Source organism: Bubalus bubalis, chromosome 21, assembly GCF_019923935.1.
Source record: "Bubalus bubalis isolate 160015118507 breed Murrah chromosome 21, NDDB_SH_1, whole genome shotgun sequence".
Classification (NCBI taxonomy): Eukaryota; Metazoa; Chordata; class Mammalia; order Artiodactyla; family Bovidae; genus Bubalus; species Bubalus bubalis.
The window spans coordinates 12,097,386-12,115,969 of NC_059177.1; the positions used below are offsets into that span (position 1 = coordinate 12,097,386).

At 49.1% G+C, this 18,584-nt stretch overlaps 1 protein-coding gene across 6 annotated transcripts in view; it reads right to left on the reverse strand.

The window, feature by feature from the left end:
• SCN10A (sodium voltage-gated channel alpha subunit 10) overlaps nucleotides 1-18,584 on the reverse strand; it is a 55,839-nt gene that overhangs the window by 12,117 nt on the left and 25,138 nt on the right. For 5 of the 6 annotated variants that reach the window (XM_044933492.2, XM_044933497.2, XM_044933494.2 and 2 more), the window contains 9 exons: nucleotides 17,558-17,917; nucleotides 15,014-15,460; nucleotides 13,574-13,711; nucleotides 11,847-12,024; nucleotides 10,711-10,865; nucleotides 6,886-7,059; nucleotides 2,661-2,783; nucleotides 1,210-1,494; nucleotides 427-480 (listed from right to left, as the gene is read on the reverse strand). In XM_044933492.2, the coding sequence (XP_044789427.2) occupies nucleotides 427-480; nucleotides 1,210-1,494; nucleotides 2,661-2,783; nucleotides 6,886-7,059; nucleotides 10,711-10,865; nucleotides 11,847-12,024; nucleotides 13,574-13,711; nucleotides 15,014-15,460; nucleotides 17,558-17,917 (1,914 nt within the window). The remainder of the gene's footprint in view (nucleotides 1-426; nucleotides 481-1,209; nucleotides 1,495-2,660; nucleotides 2,784-6,885; nucleotides 7,060-10,710; nucleotides 10,866-11,846; nucleotides 12,025-13,573; nucleotides 13,712-15,013; nucleotides 15,461-17,557; nucleotides 17,918-18,584) is intronic. The other variant, XM_044933493.2, reaches the window with a different exon arrangement.

Below are 18,584 nucleotides of genomic sequence, written 5' to 3' on the forward strand. Positions count from 1 at the left end.
GGCCGAGGGGACATGGGACGGACTGTCAGTAGTGTCTTTTGCCCCAGCAGGAAAGGGTCTTTCCCCAACAGCACCCATCTCCACCCATCAGCTGCCATGACGGTGTCTGGAATTCCATTGTTCTAGCTACACTGCCCTTGGCCCCACCTCTGCCCAGGGAGTACCCTCACACGCAGTCTTTTAGAGGTTCTCTGATAATTTCCTCAGTGGTGAACAGAGGAGGAACTTGGGAAGCCTAGAAGACTAGGTTGGTTTAAATATCCAACAGAGGGCCCGCCGGCCGCTGTTTCGGGTTGTGGGATAGTGCCAGACTGCTGGGTGATCGCCTCTCTCAGCACCAAGGCTGCTTTCAGTCCATTTCAAATAGACTAGTGTGGGTGGGATGCACAGAGGGAGAAGCAGGAGGGGCTGCAGGCTGAGACTCACATCCCGGGAATCGACAGCCGCATACATGATGTCCATCCAGCCTTTAAAGGTTGCCTGGAAACAAGGAGCAGAGGCCACTCAGTGTCCGCCCAGTCATCTCCATCGGCCTCTATTTTGATTCACTTATTTGTCTGTTTTTCTCATACAGCATTCCCCGCCCGCCACTCCTCCGGGGAGGAGGAGTTCTGACACGTCTCTGATTTCAGAGCCTGGCATGCCATAGCTACTTAGGGACTAGTTGTGGAACAAATCTGTGAACAAATGGTGGGTGCAGAAAGTCGTGGGTAACTGCGTGACAAACATAAGTAATTCCAGCAGCACTGAATGACAAGTGGATGAAAAGGGATGAATGAATGAATGAATGGAAGTGTGAATGTTAGTGACATTCACAAGCCAGCATTACTTGTCATTACAACAGACCTGGAACATAGTTCATTACCCTCTAGGAGATGATTTGCAGTAGAAGACTGTTTAGTCTATGTGACTAAATCAGGTCTATTCTGTGAAAGTATTGAATTCTAAATTATCACCCAATACAGTCTCATGGTAAGCCCATCCCTTTATTCTGTTAGCCCACATTGGTCTAATTGCACCACTATGAGGTCGCACTCACTGATAAGCTCCTCTAGCCTCACAGTGTCCTCTGTAGGAATAGGGAATAATCTCAGTTCACATTGAGTGCTATCCCTTGCAGAGTCTCCACATAGCACCTTCTGGGAGACCCCAGACTGTCCACATTATTGAGCAGCCAAAGGAAGAGACAAGGTTGATCTCAGGACTCACCACCTGCAGAAGCGCGAGGTAGCCCATTGCAACATTATCAAAGTTGACCTTCACATTGACCCAAAATAAGCTTCCAGTGTGGTTTTGACGTTCACAGTCAGACATGTTATTCACAGTAGACCAAGGCACGAGAAGAAAGCCTTCATTGGTCTTGTTGATGCATTTCTGAAACTTCCCCGCAAAGAAGTTCACGCCCATGATGCTGAAGATGAGCCAGAAGATGAGGCAGACGAGTAGGACATTCATGATGGATGGGATGGCACCCACCAGGGCATCTACCACCACCTGGGGAGAAAGGCAAAAAGACCTGGAGCCCCACCAATGTTCCACTTTTCTTGCTAAATTCCAATTCTTTCTACATTTATTCAGGTTGCGTCACAAGCCAGTGGCCTTTGGAAGGAAGAGGAGTGGGTTAATCAGAGCCAAAATTCAGACTCAGAAGACAGAGGCACTGGGCAGCTGAAGATGGGTTTATACCTTCTCTCTCAAGGTCATTCAGGGCAGGGCCCACTGTCTCTCCTCAAAATTGAGGACACATTTATAAGTGCATACATGCTCAGTTGGGGGTGCAAGTGTGTTTTGTACTTGTACACACAGACTTCTAGAACTTTATAAAGTATATTTTTATAAAATATATAGTGTACTTTGGTCAATAATCAGTGAGAACCCAAATTCATATTCACAAACTTGCTGATTTGTAAATCAGCAACCTGGAGATAAAATAAATATCAAAATATTTCAGTCATAAGTTCCTAATGTTTGTAAAGACACAAGTTAATTTTAAAAGTCCACACTTGTTTTGAAAGCACTGTGTATTTTTGAGGCAATGGTGGAAGAGGGAAGCAAACCTTGCCTTCTGCACCAGGAGACTTCCATGGTTATGAGGAGGGGGCGGGAATGAGCAGTCCAGTGTCCCCTGTGAGACAAGGGCCAGGCTTGTGAGCATTCCCTTCTGAGGAAGACGGGAGGGCAAGGTGGAGGCTGAAGCCATGGATGAGGAGAGGGATGCATCAAAGGAGAGAATCCAGAGGGCAAATGATTGGGCTGGGTTGGAGAAACGATCCCTGTGGGTGGGTGGTGGCTAAGCTGCTGTGTGTCACCGCATTTAAAAGGAATGTCAGAGGCAAGGCTTATTTGTCATGAAAGATGAAGAGCTTGGGATGTTGTGAAGATTTTTACAATAAGGACAAAAGGCGTGAAGCAGGGTCACCTCACTGAGAGCAAGAGAGAGTGAGGTCTGGGTCCTGTTGGATGTGAGAAGCGAAGAGCGCTTACAGAGGGACTTGAAGGAGAACCAGGAGAGTTGGGACACTGCAGGACCACCAGTGTGACAGCAGAAAGTGGGGCTCTGTGGGGCGGGGCCCAGCGCTCAGGGTCAGTGGTACACAGAGCATGAAGGTGGCGTGGAAACCAAATGCTGCAGACCAGAGCAGTTAGGAGGTAAGCCTTACCCGCATGCCTTCAAATCGAGACAGAGCCCGCAGTGGCCGCAGGGCACGGAGGGTCCGAAGGGCTTTGATGGATGCCATATCAGAATACTGCAGGATCTTCGCTATGAGGCTTGTCAATGAGATCTGACAAGAGAGCAGGCAGAGAGCAAAAGCATCACCCTAAGGTTCCTCAGTTGGCCCTGGTGGAAGAAGACAGGGAATCCCTCCCACTCCCTACTCTGTAGGAGCCATCATCCTGGCTTCCACCTTATTCTGAACTCGAATGAGAGGTTAAGCAAGAGTCCAATCTCTTCACTTTCATTAAAGCTTTCATTCAACATTAATCTGAACTACTGTTAAAGAAAATCTCAGTCTCTCACATTGCCACCCCCTGGTTGTAGGTAGTCAAGCTCCTGGTGGAGTAAATCAGCCTTCCCTTTCCCTTCTAGGGGCATTAGCCAGGTCCCAACAGCCTTTATCATTTGATTGACTTTCAAAGACTTGGATAGAGATGCTGGCCCTTCATGGGGGTGACGCTGAAAGTGCATCTTGAGGAATATAAAGTGATTCTCAATTGTATGTGCTCAGAAAAGAGGAAGGAAAGAGTCCTGGGCTGGGTGAGATCTGTTTTTTAGCCGCTCAGTTGCGTCTGACCCCATGGACTGTAGCCTGACAGCTCCTCTGTCCATGGGATTTCCCAGGAAAGAAGACTGGAATGGGTTGCCTTTTCCTTCTCCAGGGGATCCTCCTGACCTAGGGAATTTTCCTGTGTCTCCTGCATTGGCAGGCAGATTTTTACCACTGAGCCACTGGAGAAGCTGGGTGGGGTCTAGTTCCCTTTCAACACTGATTTTTTTTGCGACCTTCAGTCAGTGCCTTGCTAGTCCAGGTTCACAAAAGTTGTTACCCTTTGTAAAGTGAGGAGTCAGACTAAGAGAACTCTGAAGCCCTCACAGCTCTGCAATTTTGCAGGAAGGATGACTGGCATGGGGTCAGGAGATTCAGCTTTGACAGACAGCTGAGTACAGTGACTTGAGTTGTGAGTCCCTGTTGGTCAGTCAGTTTTGCATTTTTCAAGTGTTGGACCAAGGACTGCAAATGACACAAACTGACATGGAAAAATGGTCACGCTTCCCAGGAACTTTGAAGGTTCCAGAGAGATACCTTATGCATTGGCATGAGCTTGCCAGAGACTGTGACCCAATCCTGGGAGACCCCAACGGCACCATGACTGGTGGGCTGAATTCAGGCTCAGCCTGTCTTGAGAGCTGGGTGGGTGTGTCAGAAAAGAAAGGGTTTACACTTGGGTGCTAGAGCCCCAAATAATGCCTGTTCTCTGAACTGTAGCTTATTCCACTAGGACAAAAAAATGGAATGGGAAGGACCCCCTTCCTTCATCCAGGCAACTCTCCAGACGTCACCAGGTGGCACCCAGCTGCCTGGCTGACTGAGAGCAGGAGGTCTGGGGTCAGTTCCATCCTGGACCCTGTTCAGTCTTTTGCTCAGTCCCCAGGAGGGCTGCAAAATCTGCAGTTGGGGCAATCAGTAGCTGGGGCCTCTCCATCAAAGCTCTCCTGCTCAAGTCCAACTCCATTCCTACAGCTCAGGCCACAAGCCTCCCAACTGATCTCTAGGCCCCATTGCTGCATCCATCCCATCCATTCTCCACTGCAAATTTGATTATGATCATGTTTCTCCCTTACTCCCAACCTTCCCTGATGCTTTAGCATCTTAGGACAAGCTCCAGACTCCTTAGCCTATATTATATGGCCACAGCCTGCTTTGCCAATCATGTATCATCCATATATCCTACCCAAATCAAATCATTCCCTAAATGTACCTGTGTCTGTGCCTCTGCCCAGGGTCATCTTTTAATTAAATTGGCCACTCCACCCCTTTTTGTATCTTGTTGCTCCCACTCATTTTAAGTTCTGTATCTAATGCCAACTTCTATATGAAGCCTTCCCAGCTACGCCACCCCCAGAGTGGATGCAGGTTTATGTCTCTATGTCCCTAAGACACTAATTGCTTCCAGCAGTGCTCACAGCATCCTCAATCATCATATGTTTATTTCTCTCTGTGTGTCCTATCTGCTGGAGGATTAAAGTATAAACTTCTGGAGATAGGGAATTTTTATTTCTTGGCTTCTATCTCTCCCAGAGCACTTCATAAGGCAATCTTATATTCTGTAGTTATAAATAAGCATTTTGACAAATTGAAAGAAAGACAGAGTATGTTGGGATGAGTGGATGGAAGGAAGGAAAGAAAGAAGGAAGATATATTGATAGAAAGTTGAAGGGTGATTGGATAGAAGAATGGATTAAACGATACAAGGATGGATATGATAGAATTGAAAGAGACGATGGAAGAAAGAAGGCAAAGAAGAATTGACATAGTGGATAAATGGGGTGGATGGACTGGGGAAGGATGGCTGGCTGGATAAAATGACTGATGGATGAATGAAAAGATAGATGGAGAGAGGAATGGAAGAGATGAGAGGATGGATGGAAGGTTGACAGGATGGATGAGTGGAAGAAAAGCGGATGAATGGACAGATGGGTGGAAGAAAGGAAGGACAGGTGGTTAAGGAAGATTAAAGGAAGAATAGAAAGATAGAAATGAATGAGTAGAAAGATACTTGGATGGAAGGTGCTTGAATGAATGAATAGAAAGTTGGATGACTGGACAGTTTGATAGAAAGAGAAATCAAAGGATAGAAAGAGAAGGGTTAAGAATCAATTGATGGATGGATAGAAAGTTAGGGTGAACAGAGGGACAGAAGGGACGAGAGGAAGAAGAATGAGGATGGAGGGAGGGAGGGGGAGGACTGACAGAGGATAAATAGGAGACGTAAACATGAACGGATGTTTGGAAGGAAGGAAGAAGGGAAGGGTGAATGGTCGGATAGATGGAAGAAGGGATGGGTTGTCAGAAGGAGAACTAGTAGGAAAATGGGTGGATGAGTGGGTGACCATTTCAGGTGATCAGGACTGAAATTAGTGAGACCTACTTAGGAGTGACTGCCCCTCACAAGGGTGGGTGGCTGGAATTAAACATTTATCCCTCATCTATGAATAATTATTTGATAACCTACAAAATTATCACCTGTGACTCAGATTTCAGGCCTCACAGCTAATCCCTGTGATACAGTGGCCTGATGCTGCTAGTGCATTGGTATCAGGAAAGAAGAGAATTGGGTGCCCAGGCCTGCTGTGGGGGACCTGCCAACACAGGAGGCTGGACAGAATGTTCTGAACTGGACTCCATCCAGCTTCAGGAGGCAAGCACCAAATACAGACACATTTCCTAACACCTCTGATGTGCAGACCTTGGCACTGATGGCTGTGGGAGTGCGGGAAGCAGAGACAAACTTAGCACGTGCCTCCCCCTGCCTGCAGGGACCCTCAGACATGCAGCAGTGAACAAACAGCCCAGGCAGCCATCCTGAAAAGCCAAGGCTGCAAGAGCCTGGACAGATGGAGGACTGTATGGTCAAGAAGAGGAGGCACTCTCTCTGGGCTCTGGGGGCTAAAAGGACTATTAGGAGACTTTATTGAGTATGGTCTCCCCAGAGCTTTGAAAATCTCAAGTTTAATGAGTGGGAGGCCCTTGGTAAATCCCCTAAGGCAAGGCCAGTGGCTACAAGTCCATCTGAACACACAAGCTCCAGGCATCACCTCTCCAGTGGGGCCTCTCTCACTCTTAGTGCCACTGCGGAAGTGCCGGTGGTGCACGCTCGGTGGTTCTCCATCCTGTCCGCACACTGGACATGCCCAGAAACTTTTACAGGACACTGACGCCTGGACTCCATCTAGGGCCAGAAACATATGAATCTCTGGGAAGAGGAGTGTTTGTTCACTGTATTCTTACGAGCTCCCCAAGTGATTCTAAAGCACAGCAAGGGCTGGAGATCACTGAGTCAGAGGGAGGGCAGGTTCTCTGTGCCAGGCAGTCTTTAGCATCCTGAGGTCCGGAAGCCCTGCCAGTGGACTCAAGGTCATGTCTATCTTGCTTTGAATGTAAAATACAGAGAGTAGAAAGTGGTCTTTCTGGATGGAGACCAAGGACCTAAAGACTCACTCGAAGGTCACTGTTGTGTTGGAATCATGTACTGTTTAGATCTTACCTGGATCACAGGGATACAGGGCTATTCTCAGATCCCTTGCTAAACTTTCTTTGCACTAGCTACAGCCATCAGCCAGAGGAAAGGACCCCCAGCTCCACAAGTGCCCACTGGGTCACTCACGTTCACGATCAGGAAGTCCAGCCAGCACCAGGCATTGGTGAAGTAACTCTTAAAGCCATAGGCCACCCATTTGAGCAGCATCTCAAACACAAAGATGAACGTGAACACCCTGTCGGTGTACTCCAGCAAGGCCTTTACTGTGGGCTTCTGGTCAAGGTAAACATCTTCAAAGACCTGGAAGGAAGGAAGCAAGTTGACAGGTGGCCGAGACCCACAGCAGTGGGGTCCGAGGAGAGGAAAGGATCTAGCCAGCCCTGGCCACAGCCCCTGGGGAGCTCTGGGAACCAGCTCACCTGCATCATTTTGTTTTCTCTGCTGTGGGGAGGTAGCGTGAGCTAGTGGAGGAGGCCCTGCGAGATCCAAACCAGGACTTCCCTGGAGCCAGCGGAGACACACAGTTCTGCTTATACTTTGCAGGGAAGCCGAACACAAGTGAGAAAGGAATCCTTCTCGAATTGGATTTTGGAAGTGAACCAAAGGGATTTTTTTAACAGTGACTTGGTTTAAAAATAAAAGCAACAAAGGATGTTCATGAAAATGAAAGTAAGATTCACCAATGAACTCTGAAAAAGAATGCTGCATTTCACCAGTAATCAAGGAAATCCAAATGAAGAAAAAGATGCCATTTCTCTTTCATCAGCTTGATGAAGAGGAAGAGGCATAGGGGGTCGGGGTGTGGATGGGGTGAGGGGAACCCCCAGTCAGCTTGACTGTGGGGAAGCAGCTCCTTTCACACACAGCTGGGTGGAGTAAAAAGTAGTTGAGTTTTTTTGGACCCCTAACTTGGTAATATGACTCAAATGTTTTAGAAATACAGCAATTCTGCCTTCAAGAACGTATCCTAAGGACACTACCTATTGTTGGTTCCCACCCAGATCCTGTTGAAGGGACCAGTGTGACCATCTCCAGCTACTGTGAATGTTGGTTGCTAACAGCTGGTGATGCCTGTTGCCTGAGAACACGTCCATGGACTGAAGGGAAGGGACTCCACCTTAGGAGACTGTATTACCCCTCTGGGGGCAGCTGCAGCCAGAGTCTGACTGACCCCTTGCTTCAAGGTGGGACAGTCCTGCAATGGCCTTTATGCTTCAGAGCGCCCATGGGATCAGGGTGAGGCTGGGCTTCATGGGAAACACATCTTTTCCCTGCCCCTTTCCCTGTTCTGTCCTACTTCCTTCACGTGCTCCAGCCCACAGGAAAGTGAAAGTCGCTCAGTCGTGTCCGACTCTTTGTGACTCCAGGGACTATACAGTCCATGGAATTCTCCAGGCCAGAATACTGGAGGGGGTAGCCTATTGCTTCTCCAGCGGATCTTCCCAATTCAGGAATTGAACCGGGGTCTTCTGCACTGCAGGCGGATTCTTTACCAACTGAGCTATGAGGGAAGTCCCAGAGGGTGCCCTCCACAAATTGCACAAGAATTCCTGCTTCCAGTTCTGCTTCTAAGGCTGGATCTAAGACAGGAAAAAAACCGACACCTCCAAAGGAGTGTACATAAGAATGTGTGTGTGCTCTCAGTTGCTCAGTCATGTTCGACTCTTTTGTGACCCCATGGACTGTAGCCCACCAGGCTCCTCTGTCTTTGGGATTTTCCAGGCAAGAATACTGGAGTGGGTTGCCATGCCCTCCTTCAGGGCATCTTCCCAACCCAGGGGTCGAATCCAGGTCTCCTGTGTCTCCAGCATTGTAGGCAGATTCAATGCTATCAGGAGTGAGTGTGGGGGTTAGCTACTGCAGCCAGTCAATAAGACAGGAAGACCAAATTACCAAGAAAATTTACTGAGAAATTATGAAATGCACAAGTGTGATTTCCATTTTGTAATACTTATGTATTACATGCATAAAAAAGATGGGAAGGAAGTGCACCAAAATGTTTTCAAAGTGAGATTCTCTCCGAGTGATAGAAAAATGGGTGTTATTTTTTCTTTGCATTTTCCCATAATTTCCAAGTATTTTTTTTTTTTTTGCACTTTGTCAGATAAAAACTCATGCTATTTTTTTTTAAAATGTACTCAAAGTAAAAGCATAAGGAAGACTAAATTTGGTGCCAGCCAGTTCAGTCCCTTGGGGAAGTAGAGGGGGATGGGAGAGCAAAGCTGGGGCGGGTTCAGCAGCTGGTGTGGGATGTGTGCTCCCTGCCTGGAGGGAGGGCAGGGGAGCAGCTCGGGTGTGAGGAGAAGGGGAGTAGAGAGAGAAGAGAAGGAGATGATGAAGAAAGCACCTGGTCCCTAGCAAATGTGGTTATAGTCACATCAAATGAATGCGGTTATCTTTTTCAGGATAGAGGGAAGCGTATGTGTGGCGAACGCACTGCCTAGCCTCCCCTTGCCCTGCAGTGTGGCCTCTGCACTTAGCACTAGGCTGAGACTGCTATTTGAGAGAGACCTCACCACCCTGTGCTGGGGCAGTGGGCACCGCCAGATGCTGCCAGCCCCTCTCCACTCAGCCAAGATGGCAGGCCACCCTGCTGCACGAGACTCTCCTCCCTCAGCTCTGGGCCCTTGCTGGCTTAGCTTTCCTCCCATCAGACTCTCTCACCTTCTTTGGCTCCTCCTGAATGCTGAGACAAAACCCTCAACAGTTTGGCCTCCCTTCCTGGGAAATGTGGCTTTGGAGTGCATGCCCAGATGGTCAGCATATTGCTTTCAGGGAGTAAGTGACACCTGGGGAGCAAGACAAGTGGAACCACTGGGGCTATGAGTCAAGAGGCTGGGGTGTGAGTACTCCCTTTAACTAACGAGCTGGGGGCTTTCGGGGCTGTGATGTCCTCATCCATAAATGTGGACCCCTGAGGATGATAAATCCCTTCCTGTGTCCATGTCTACCTTGGTTCACTGGGGAGATGAGTTGAGATTGCATGGTGAGCCTAAGGCATGGTGCAGAGGGAAACATCCTTCCGTGTGCTACAAAGCTGGGCATTCAGCAAGAGGCTTAGGATGAGTGTGTGTTCAGTTGCTTTCAACTCTTCGCACGTCTGTGGACTGTTTGCAATCTGCCGGGCTCCTCAGTCCATGGAATTCTCCAGGCAAGAATACTGGAGTGCCATTTCCTCCTCCAGGGGATCTTCCTGACCCACGGATCGAACCTGCATCTCCTGCATTGGCAGGCAGATTCTTTACCACTGAACCGGTTTAGGAAGTGTCTCAACTCAGAATCTCTCTGACTGTAAGGCCTCGTTATTCAAACTGTGGCCTGTGGACCAGCATCAGCACCATGTGGGAGCTTGTTGGAAATGCAAATTCTCAGGCCTCACCCCAGATCTACTGAATCAGAATCTGCATCTTAAGAAGCTCCCTGGGCGATTAAATTTTGAGAAGTGCTGTTGTGATGATTTTCCATGAGCTTTGAATGAATGACGACAGTTATTTGCAAGTGACCTGATAGTGCAGGGAAGGGTGGTCCTCTTGGTTCTGGGCCCTCAGAAAAGGGCGGTGTGTTTGGGAGGCCAGAAGGTGAAAAATCAGGGACTTTGGGATCAAATGAGGGCAAAGTTAGGTTTTATGACTGAAAAGCTGGGTAACCTTGGACAAGTCCCATAAAGCCTTTGAGTGTCAGTTTCCCTGTCTATAAAGGGGATCTCCATACTCATGGCTTGAAATCCACACAGTCAGGTGTAGCAGGCCATGACCTGGGCACCTCAAGCACAGATCATGCACTCCTGCTAAGAGGAGCCCTCATGCTGGGCTGCAGATCACCTTTCAGTCACAGGTTGGGGACTTCCAGCCCAGGAGTCAAAGGAGCCCAGCGTTGGGGCCCCAGGGCCTCTGGATGGTGGGAGATCACACACCTGGAGGACTCTGGGGCAGGGACCCCATCCCCCCTTACCAGCGCTCCACTGCTGAGCAGGATCATGAAGACAATGAAACTTTCAAACCAGCTGTGCTCCACGATGCGAAAGCAGGCCTTGCGTACCTGCCAGCCTGTGGCCCAGGGAAACCTGGAGGTGTTCACTCTGCAACAGGGACAGTGGTGAACACAGCCTGTGGGGAGAAGGGACTGGGGGTGAGTGATGTTCCACTGGTAAAGGAAGCACATTTGGCTCCAGCCCTGGCAGGGAAACCGCTCTGCTGGGAAAGCCACTTGCTGCTCCTTTGGAAAAGAATTCTTTCCTGGGAAATGAGAGAAGCTGGGTCCCTTTTCAGGCAGCCTTTCCATCCTGCCCTTCCTCCTCTCCACCACTGGTCTCGCTCACTCTCACCTCCTCCAAGGCATCTTCCTCCCTACAGATGATATCATGGTCCCTGTCCTTATCCCACCCTCTCTGGTAGCTGGACAAGACATGGGGCCTGGGCCTGGGGGTGTCTGAGGGGCCATGCCTGAACCTGTGCTGAACTTGGAGGTCCTTACAGCTGGGATGGGGCCAGGGGGCAGCCCAGCCCAGGGTCATGTGAAAGTAGAAACTCAATTAAATGGTTCATTTGTTTATTTAGGCCACAATTACTTTCATCATATGAAATATGTTTATTCATTTATTGCACAAATATCTACTGAGGACATACCAGGCCTTGCTGTTCTAAATACTGAGGAAAAAGAAGAATAAAAGATGCAGGTTCTGCCTGTAAGAGTCACACAAGAGATAGAGGGACACAGATGATCCTACCCTCCTCTGGGTCCTTTACGTCCCCAATCAAGAGTTCATGGCAGTGGCTACCTTTGCCTTTCACTCTCAACAGGGCAGGTTTATAACTCAGTGAGGTGTTTTCAAAGGTGATGAGGAAGGCAGAGCATCTGTTTGCTGTGTCTAATGTGGCAGGAGATACAGATTCCACTGCTCAACTTCTGGGAGTCTGGCATTCGTGTTTGACGCTGGGCCCTCAAGCCTGAGAGTAAGGAGCAAAAGATCCTGCTTGTCTGTCTCCCGTGGACCCCAGGCCAGAGCCCTGAACACAGAAGTGTCCAGATGAACTGGATTCTGGCCCTAATGAATGTCAAGGGGAGGAGGCCTGTGGCTGCCACTCTACCTTCCGTGAAGCAGTCATCTGGCTCATCGAGGTCGTCTGCCAGCTCAGGGATCTTCCTCAGGATCTCCTCGGGGTCCAGGAAGTCCACAGTGCTGCCTTCCGAGGAGCTCGTGTCGTCTGCTCCCTGCAGGGCAAAAGCCCCAGCAGTGAACCCAGCTCTCCACGGGGCCCCGTGAATCTGCACACAGTCACCATCAGCCCAACGGGCCTGGAGTTCCAAGATGCCCTGAGATACAGTGAGAGCCCCTCGGGGCTGGACCCACCATGGCGCCCCTTCTGTTCTGGTGCCTCGCCAGCTGAACCCCAGAACAGCAGTGCTCTCTGCAGAGCCCCAGAGGTTCAGCCGTGCAAGGCTTTAAACCTCCAGGCCCCTGATGGAGGGCTGGCGATGGCCCGAGACACCGTAATTACACCCATCAAGACTCTCAGCGTTCACTGGGCTTGAATATTTAATCATGGAGCAATGCTGCAGGGGCCCTGCTGCCCTCCTGGCAGCTTCAGCCCTGTAATGTCTCCAGATGAATTCAATTAGGAGCTGAAGCTGCTCTCATATTAGTAAACCTGATCGCTCGGCTAATGGACCCAAATGGGGGTGGGTGGGTCCCATCTGTCATTGTCAGGCCCCTCCCTGCCTGGCCAGGGTCATGGACAAAACAAAAACAAAAACAACCCCCAGCAGGAATGCACTGAAAACATCGAGTTGAGAAGACTAGCCAGGGGAGTCCTAACAATGCTCAGAAGAAATATGCTGTCCACATGAAGAGAGTACCCCTCACCCAGCTGGAACCAAGAGGCCGGTGTTCATCCAGGGCCCTCAAATCCCACCTCAGCCCACCCTCTTCTCTCACCCCTCTGGGCCAGCCTTGCCCAGAGGCACACAGCCAGTGGCCGGCACTCCTCAAGCTGATGGGCTTGATAGCTTCAGGATGAATTATGTCTTCCTTATCTTTGCCTCCCTGGTGCCTGTCACCATTGGAACTCAGTGGTTAGGTGTCAAGTTAAATTCTTGAATGTAATATGGAGCTATTACAGATGCTAAATCTTTAGAGATACCTCTTTCAATGTAACTTGTTTTCTTTAAAGATTTGTAATGAAACCACCAAGTTTATTTTTACCGCTTATAAGATCTTCTTCCTGTTCGGTCTATGTGAGACCGTCAGTACACCATTCAGTACAGACAGCCTCTCCCCAGCACCAGTCCGGTTTTGACCAGAGAAGATGGTATGGACAAAAGAAAGCGGGGGTGGTCACGGGGAAGACTTCTTCACCCACAGCAGCTCTGACTTTTATCTGCTGGCTCTGAAAGATACTCAGCTTTCTCTGTGCATTGTCTTTTTGTTTCCCTTTTTCTTGCCTATCATTTTCTGGGCACTTGTACCGTTTCTGGCAGGAGCTAAACATTTGACAAGCAGCATCTCATGGAAGCTTCAAGAGAGTCCTACCAAGTAGCCATAACCACTCGGCTTCCAGATGGAGGCACAGGGGCTCAGAGAGGTTGAGGAATGGGTCCTGGCCCCCTAGTCTATGGAACCTCTTTCTTCCCGATAAAATCGTACTGATTAGCCCAGAGGTTAGGAAGGACTTTAAAAACTCCCAAGATGAGACATGAGGTTTGGTTGAGTGTGGTCTGGAACGCCTCATGCCTGGCCCCATCCTCCAGGCCCCACCATCCCACTGGTCAGTGTCTGGCAGGCCTTTCAACCTCTCCAGGAAGCTCACATACCTACCTCTGCAGGGCCCTGAGCAGGAGCCTCGCCTTTGCACTTCTCACCTAGGCCTGGAGTCAGGTCTTCAGAGGATATTCCAGACCCTGGGGTCCTGGGTGGCAGGCGGTCCTCATACTTCCCAACTTGCTGCAGCTGCTCCTGATAGTGAGAGAAAGTCCTCTCTTGGGTACCTGGGCTCACCCTCAGTTGATCACTTCTAACTCTGAAGAGATATTGCACAGCATTGTCTGCCAGATCCAAGGACTTGATATATACAATTAATGTATATACATGTAGCCAGATGGATCTGTGTGTGACTCCTGGCATCATTACTTACAAGCTGTGTGACATTAGGCAAGTTATTTAACCTCTCTTATTTCCATTTTTCCCATCTGCAAACTTGAGAAGGCAAGATCTACTTTATTTGGTTATTTTGATGACTAAATATGTTCATACTTGCAAAGCACTTAGCAAGTAGTGCTTGGCTCCATAGATGTTAGCCATGACCATTGTCACTTGTCCTGGGGTCAGAGTGGTCATGAACTTGGCCCTTTGGAGACCCCAAGAACCCCAAAAGTAATTGAAAATGACTCTGAGTGGAGATGGCTGTGACAGAGTTCATGTCCTTTACTCTGGGGATGTTGATGGCCTGCCTTCGGCTGTCACCCAGACAAAGGCATGTAAAATATGGCAGCTGATAACAGCAGCTGCTGGAACACAAGAGCAGTGACAGCTGCAAGGGAAGGAGGCTAGGGAAGAGCTGTAGACTCAAAGCACAGCTGTCTGAGGCCACTTAGTGGCCTGGCCAGCAGCACTCTTTGTCCCCAGGTCCCACAGGCACCCCTGCCTTTCCACGTTGTGGAGAGGTGCATGTGCTCAGTTGTTGAGAAGAGGTTAACAAGGGTTGATTTATACCTTAAGGTAGAAAGGAGCTGTGCAAAGCACTTAAAAATATACGTTACCCAAAAATGTGCTTTAAATTCCTTGGTGCCAAAGGAGAAATGTCATTTCCCTGTGACATCCCTTGTCGGGAAAAGTTGGATGAATGAGTCACATAGTGATCATTTAGGCTGCTGGTGAAGATGAGAGGAGCCTTGCTTTTGGACAACATCCTGTTCTTAAAGGAATCTTATTAGCATCTCCTGCACAGAGCCCAGTTGGGTGGAATGAATGGGGCAGCTGTAGGAAAGACACTTTCAAGCATCTCCAGGTGGTCTGGGGATCAGACACTTCCCCTGCTCTCTGATTGCCCTGCTTAAACGCAACCTTCTCCAGAGAACTTGGCATGGCCTGTGCTTCCTAATGTCTAGGGCTCTTATACCTGGCTTGCCTGGGGCTCTTCAAGGCTGCACCAGCCCTGAGGTTGGAAAACCTCTTATTAAAATTTCCCTACTGCCCCTGGTCACTCCAGCCCTGAGGCCCTCCCTGCTTCCTGTGGTTATCCCATGGGAGAACTCTCACCTGCCTTTGGGGGATCACTTCCTGCCTGGTGCTCTGAGCATCCTCCTCACCATTCTCCTCCAAGTCATCCAGGTCGGATTCGCCCTCAGCAATGGGCACAGAGACCCATATGTTAGGATCCGTGATGAAGTCACCGGGGTCGTCCCTGGGGCTTCTGAGAGCCGGGAGCCGTCCGGGGCTCCCCAGGGCTCCCTCAGCAGCAATGTGGTTCTTGGCTATGGAGGTGGAAAGTGGGATTTTCACCACCAACTGGGGCTTTGCCTTGGACCAGGGGAGCAAGCAGGGCCGACTGAGGAAACTGCAAAGAGCCCTCTTGGTGTGCTGGCCAAACACCTGGATCCTCGCTAAGGCCACCTGCAGGTTGTTCACCTCACCGTCGTCCTCAGGTGGTGTGAGGTTGTCGGCACTGAAGGAGTTCAGCAGCAGGGCGATGAACAGGTTAAGCACCTGGAGAGAAGGTGTAGCAGGGAAGATCATGTCAATGAGCTGAGCCCTTCCACAGCCCACCAGGTTGGCAGCTGGATGGCAGGACAGCCACACCTGGGCCTCTTCTGCCCACCCAAGATGCTTGTCTTCATGGGGGAATGGACATTCTGACAGCAACTGAGAGGAGCCTCAGGGATACCCTTAAGATGTCCATGCCCATGCCACATGGACAGGGCCTGGAAGCATTCTCCACCACAGAGGAGGTCACCCCTGCTGAGCAAAGGGACATTAAGGGACAACAAAAGGAGCAGGCCTGGGCATGCCCCAGGACCACCCTTATCAGCCAAACTCTGGTTCAGCTGCTCACTCTGGAATCCTGGGTACATCTCCTCTCTGCTTCCAACTTCATGTCCTTCCCGTATCAGCAGGGAGTGGGGGTCCCCTACCTTTCTGAGTGGTTGTGAAGAGGAAATGACATGAGGATGTAAAAATGCTCGGAGAGGCAAAGTTCCTGCCTCAGGGCCAGGGGCCCCTGTGACTCTGCAAGGATGGGGAGCTCAGCTGGGAGGAGAGGCAGTCTGTCCAGCCCCTACTCAGACAGCAGGTAGAAGGCTGCTCTGGCCCAGGAACCCTGGTGGGAAAGACTTTGAAGAGCCTGGATTTGTCTTGTCATCCCCTCTTATGGTTTAGTTTTCCCTTATCGGTAAAATTCTTATGGGAAAAGAATTCAGGTTGGTTGACTTCCAGGGCAATAAGAAAGGGGCTCCTGTAAGACATGGAAGTGACCCAAATGTCTATCAGCAGATGATTGGCTCAAGAAGATGCGGTGTGTATAAACACACACACACACACACACACACACACACACACACATACATATACACAATGGAATATTACTCAGCCATAAAAAATATATTTTGCCATTTTTAGCAACATGGATGGACCTAAAGGATATAATGCTTAGTGAAATAAGTCAAACAAAGAAACTTACTATATGATATCACTTATATGTGGAATCTAAAAAACAATAAATATGAATATACAGAACAGAAACAGACTCACAGACATAGAAAATAAACTATGGTTACCAGAGGGGAAAGGTGGGAGGAGGAGCAATAAATTAGGAGTAGGGGATTAACAGATACAAACGACTATACATAAAACAGATGAGCAGTAAGAATTTACAGGGATAGCACAGGGAATCACACTCAATATCCTGTAGTCACTTATAATGGGAAAAAACCAAATTGCTAAGCTATACATCTAAAACTAATACAATGTTGTAAATGAACTATACTTCAATTAAAAAAAAAAGAGAGAGAGAGAGAGAGAGAAAAAGGTTCCTAGAAGTCACACCTTCCCCCTACCCAGGCCAGAGGTGAGAGCAAGGGTACCCAGAACTTGAGAGAGTGGACACAAGCTAAGGGGGAGGAGCCAGGCTGGGACAGAGAAGGGGTGGTGGGGCCAATTGGGATAAAGTCCTCCAGAGGGGCTTCCCCCAAGCCTGGGAGAGGATTTTGTTATTGTCATCATGATGTTGGATGTTATCTATGACCTAGCTCCTTCCTCTAGTCCCATTGTGCTTGCCCTCATGCTCTTAGCTAGAACCCATATAGCTCCGAGATATCAGTCAGTTCTTTATTCTCTACCCCCTCCCCCCACAAAAAAATCTCCTGATATCCCCTACAGTGGGGAAGGGAAATTTTCCTTCAACAACTAACAGCTAACATTTATTGACTTTCTGCCATAGCTCAGATGCTACACTAGGCAATTTGCATATATTGTTCCTATAATTTAATTCTCCCAGTAAGCCCATGAGTAAGCACTATTTTTTTTTTTTTTTTATTTTAAGGGAATTAAAACTCAGGAGATTGTCTCTTGCACAGGATCACCCAACTTTACCGGAGGTGGAGCTGGGCTTCTAAACCAGGTCTTTCCTGCTCTGTCACATAAGCTTATTCCTGCTGCCTCCCAATGGACAGTTCTCATGACGTGCCCCACACCTCTCTGAAAGGTTTGAAGGCTTTTTCGTCAGGGAGGCACAATGTGGCAGCACATGTGCAACGTCAAAGCTTTCTAGGGTAACCCTGAAGTCTCCTGCATTGCCCGTGCACTCACCACCAGGTTGCCCAGTACCATCACTGTCAAGAAAAGGATGAGGCAGATAGACTTCTGGCCAACTTCCATGCAGGCCCACATGTTCTCAATCCACTCTCCACAGAGGATCCGGAAGACGATGAGGAAGGAGTGGAAGAAGTCGTACATGTGCCAGCGTGGCCAATCTTCGTTGGGTGCCGAAATTTTTTTCCGCTTTTGGCAGTAGTTTTCCCCCAGGAGCTGCTTGCCAACCAGAGCAAAGATGAAGACAATGATGGCCAGGATGATGGTGAGGTTCCCCAGAGCCCCGACCGAGTTGCCGATGATTTTGATGAGCGTGTTTAAGGTTGGCCAGGACTTGGCCAGCTTGAAGACCCGCAGCTGCAGAGAAACAGACACCGTGTCAGGTCCTGGAAGCTGACCATCACCTTTCCTCTCAAGACCTGGTCAGAAACCAAAGATCTGGGAAAAGCACATGGCAACTCACTCCATTAGCATGGGTTGATCCCAGAAACTGCTTTCAGAGACCTTCCTCCCCATGTTACCTGTTACTCAAAAATATGACCAACCCTCGATGTACTAGTGTGCTCCACCGATTGTGGCCAAGTCAGGGGTCTCATACTGGGGTCGTGGTCTTGTGACAGGTACTCTGCTCCATAGCCACAAGCCTCCTAATGTGGATCTACTCTATGGGGTGGAGTGGGGTATGATGGAGCTCACAAATGAGTGAGAAGAGCTCACGTTTGACCTGAATAGAGGCTAGCCGCCTGCAGGTAGGGCACGATCCACTGCATTTGATAGGTATTGGCTAACCATTGTCTTAGGGCATTTCTGGTCCTGAGGCTGTGAACAACACCTTTAATCCCCACCAGCTCTGAAATGGCAAATACCTGTGATTTCAGAGGTTTATTTACTTGACCAACCAATGTACCTACTTTGCTGAACACCAGCCACATACACACTAGGCACTGTACTAGCCTGTGAGGTATATGGAAAATGGCATGCAGGCTCTTGTCCTCATGGGAACAATGAATTAGTTGTAAAGATA